Source organism: Neopelma chrysocephalum, unplaced genomic scaffold, assembly GCF_003984885.1.
Source record: "Neopelma chrysocephalum unplaced genomic scaffold, ASM398488v2 Primary Assembly neopelma1_96720, whole genome shotgun sequence".
Lineage (NCBI taxonomy): Eukaryota > Metazoa > Chordata > Aves > Passeriformes > Pipridae > Neopelma > Neopelma chrysocephalum.
In genome coordinates, this window is record NW_020925364.1 from 3115 (window position 1) to 6431 (window position 3317).

The 3317-nt window shown below is 65.6% G+C and overlaps 1 protein-coding gene across 1 annotated transcript in view; it reads left to right on the forward strand.

The window, feature by feature from the left end:
- The window catches only part of DHX34 (DExH-box helicase 34), a gene marked incomplete at both ends in the record, with an annotated part of 10162 nt that overhangs the window by 3110 nt on the left and 3735 nt on the right, over positions 1-3317 (forward strand). Inside the window, 5 exons of the mRNA XM_027709265.1 lie at positions 6-100; positions 733-926; positions 1511-1612; positions 1737-1943; positions 2734-2901. Coding sequence (XP_027565066.1) covers positions 6-100; positions 733-926; positions 1511-1612; positions 1737-1943; positions 2734-2901 — 766 coding nt within the window. The remainder of the gene's footprint in view (positions 1-5; positions 101-732; positions 927-1510; positions 1613-1736; positions 1944-2733; positions 2902-3317) is intronic.

The window sequence follows — 3317 nt, forward strand, 5'->3', positions numbered from 1 at the left end:
GCGCTCAGGTACCTGCAGGACCAGGGGGCCCTGGACGAGCACGAGAACCTGACCCCCATCGGGCACCTCTTGGCTCACCTGCCCGTCGACGTGGTGGTGGGTGAGTGCTGCGGGCACACCTGGGTGAGCCTGAGCTCACCTGAGCCCACCTGAGCTCATCTGAACTCGTTGCCCTCACCTGAACTCATGTAAGCTTACCTGAGATCACCTGAGCCCACCTGAACTCACTGCTCTCACCTGAACTCATGTGAGCTTACCTGAGTTCACCTGAGCCCACCTGTCCTCACCTGAACTCACTGTCCTCACCTGAACTCACCTGAGCCCACCTGAGCTTAGTGCTGTCCCCTCAGCTTACCTGAGCTCACCTGCTCTCACCTGAGCTCACCTGCCCCCCCCCTCACCTGAGCTCACCTGCTCTCACCTGAGCCCACCTGAGCTTAGTGCCATCCCCTGAGCTTACCTGAGCTCACCTGCTCTCACCTGAGCTCACCTGAGCTTAGTGCTATCCCCTGAGCTTACCTGAGCTCACCTGCCCTCACCTGAGCTCACCTGCTCTCACCTGAGCTCACCTGCCCCCCTCTGCCCTCACCTGAGCTCACCTGAGCTCACCTATCTGCCATAGGGGCGGGACAAGGGGTGGAGGGGGTCACCTGCCCCCCCTCACCTGTGCCCAGGTAAGGCGCCGGCCCCGTCGTCCCTTGTCTCAGCTGCCCTTTGCTCACCTGTGCCCAGGTAAGGTGCTGGTCCTGGGCTCCCTGCTGCACCTGTCTGAGCCCACCTTGACCGTGGCGGCCGCCCTGAGCGTCCCCTCCCCCTTCCTGCGCCCCGCCCACGCCGGGCACACCTGGGCCGACGCCCGGCGCCACCTGGAGAGCCCCCACGGGGACCCCCTGACGCTGCTCAACCTCTTCAACCAGTGGCTGCAGGTGAGACTCACCTGGGCACAGGTGTGGGGGGTGGGGTTTGGGGGTTCAGGTGCCCCCCTGATGTGCCCAGGTGTGCCCAGGTGTGCCCAGGTCACCTGGGGGGCAGGTGGGGTGCAGGTGGGGTGGGGGAGAGTCGGGGTTTTGGGGGTTCAGGTGCTTCCCAGGTGTACCCAGGTGTGCCCAGGTGGGGTGGTTTGATGTGGGGCTGGTCTAGGGGTTCAGGTGCCCCCCAAATGTGCCCAGGTGGGGTGGTTTGAGGTGGGGCTGGTCCAGGGGGTTCAGGTGCTCCCCAGGTGTGCCCAGGTGGGGTTGGTTTGAGGTGGGGCTGATCTGGGGGGTTCAGGTGCCCCCCAGGTGTGCCCAGGTGTGACCAGCTGTGCCCGGGTGGGGTGGTTTGAGGTGGGGCTGATCTGGGGTGTTCAGGTGCCCCTCAGGTGTGACCAGGTGTGCCCAGGTGTGCCCAGGTGGGGTTGGTTTGAGGTGGGGCTGGTCAGGGGGGTTCAGGTGCCCCCCAGGTGGGGTGGTTTGAGGTGGGGCTGGTCTGGGGGTGCTGGTGCCCCCCAGGTGTGACCAGGTGCGCCCAGGTGAAGGCCGAGCGCCACGGGAGCTCCCGCCAGTGGTGCCGCCGTCGGGGGGTGGCCGAGCACCGGCTCTACGAGATCGCCGACCTGCGACGCCAGTTCCAGGTGAGGCAACACCTCTCCTGTCCAGCTTCTCACCTGTCCAGGCCCTTACCTGCCCACTGACCCATGGCCACACCCTCACCTGCCCAGGTGAGCCCCTCCTACCTCACCTGTGCCCCGCCCCCAGGAGCTGCTGCAGGAGCACGAGCTGCTGGAGGAAGGTTCCGGAAGGTCCGAGCGGCGCCGGGGGGGGCGGCGGGAGCGGCACCTGCTGAGCCACGCCCAGCGCGCAGGTGAGCGGCGCCCGCGGGTGCTGCGGCTGCACCTGAACGAGGAGGACGAGGAGGAGGAGGAGGAGGAGGACACCTGGGAGAAGGGCGGCGTCGACATCCGGGTGAGCCCCTCACCTGTGCTGGGTGAGCCCCTCACCTGTGCTGGCACCTGTAATCCAGGTGAGCCCCTCACCTGTGCTGGGTGGGGCCTTGTTAATCCAGGTGAGCCCCTCACCTGTGCTGGGTGAGCCCCTCACCTGTGCTGGCACCTGTAATCCAGGTGATCCCCTCACCTGTGCTGGGTGGGTCCTTTGGAGTGTCCAGGTGATCCCCTCACCTGTGCTGGGTGGGGCCCTGTGAGTGTCCAGGTGATCCCCTCACCTGTGCTGGGTGGGGCCCTGTGAGCGTCCAGGTGATCCCCTCGCCTGTGCTGGGTGGGACCCTCTCAATACCCAGTTGATGCTCACCTTTGGGTGCCCAGGTGATGCTCACCTGTGCCAAGTGGGGCCCTCTCCATGCCCAGGTGATGCTCACCTGTCCCAGGCAGGGCCCTCTCAATGCCCAGGTGGCGCTCACCTGTCCCAGGTGGGGCCCTCTCAGTGCCCAGGTGATGCTCACTTGTCCCAGGTGTGGCACTCTCACTGCCCAGGTGACGCTCACCTGTGCCAGATCGGGCCTTCTCAGTGCCCAGGTGACGCTCACCTGTGCCAGGTGGGGCCCTCTCACTGCCCAGGTGACGCTCACCTGTGCCAAGTGGGGCCCTCTCAATGTCCAGGTGATCCCCTCACCTGTCCCAGATGGGGCCCTCTCAATGCCCAGGTGACGCTCACCTTTGGGTGCCCAGGTGATGCTCACCTGTGCCAGGTGGGGCCCTCTCAGTGCCCAGGTGACCCTCACCTGTCCATCCCGCAGGACGTCCGGTTCCAGCTGCGCCACGACCCTCGGGAGCTGCGGCTCACCTGTGGGGCTCACCTGGCCCCGCCCCAGGTGGCCCTGCTGGGGCTGGTGCTGGCCCGGGGGCTGTACCCGCAGCTGGCCCTGCCCGACCCCCTCAACGGCTCCCGGCGCGACTCCGAGCAGGTGAGAACCCCTCACCTGGGCACAGGTGAGTCACCCCTCACCTGTGCCAACTCACCTGTACCCTCTCACCTGTGCCATCTCACCTGTGACCCCTCACCTGTGCCAACTCACCTGTCTCTTCTCACCTGTGTTCTCTCACATGTAACCCCTCACCTGTGCCAACTCACCTGTGCCCTCTCACCTGTGACCCCTCACCTGTGCCAACTCACCTGTGCCAACTCACCTGTCCCCTCTCACCTGTGCCATCTGATCTGTGACCCCTCACCTGTGATCCCTCACCTGTGCCAACTCACCTGTGCCAACTTACCTGTCTCGTCTCACCTGTGACCCCTGACCTGTGCCAACTCACCTGTACTTTCTCACCTGTGCCTCTCACCTGTGACCCCTCACCTGTGATCCCTCACCTGTGCCAACTC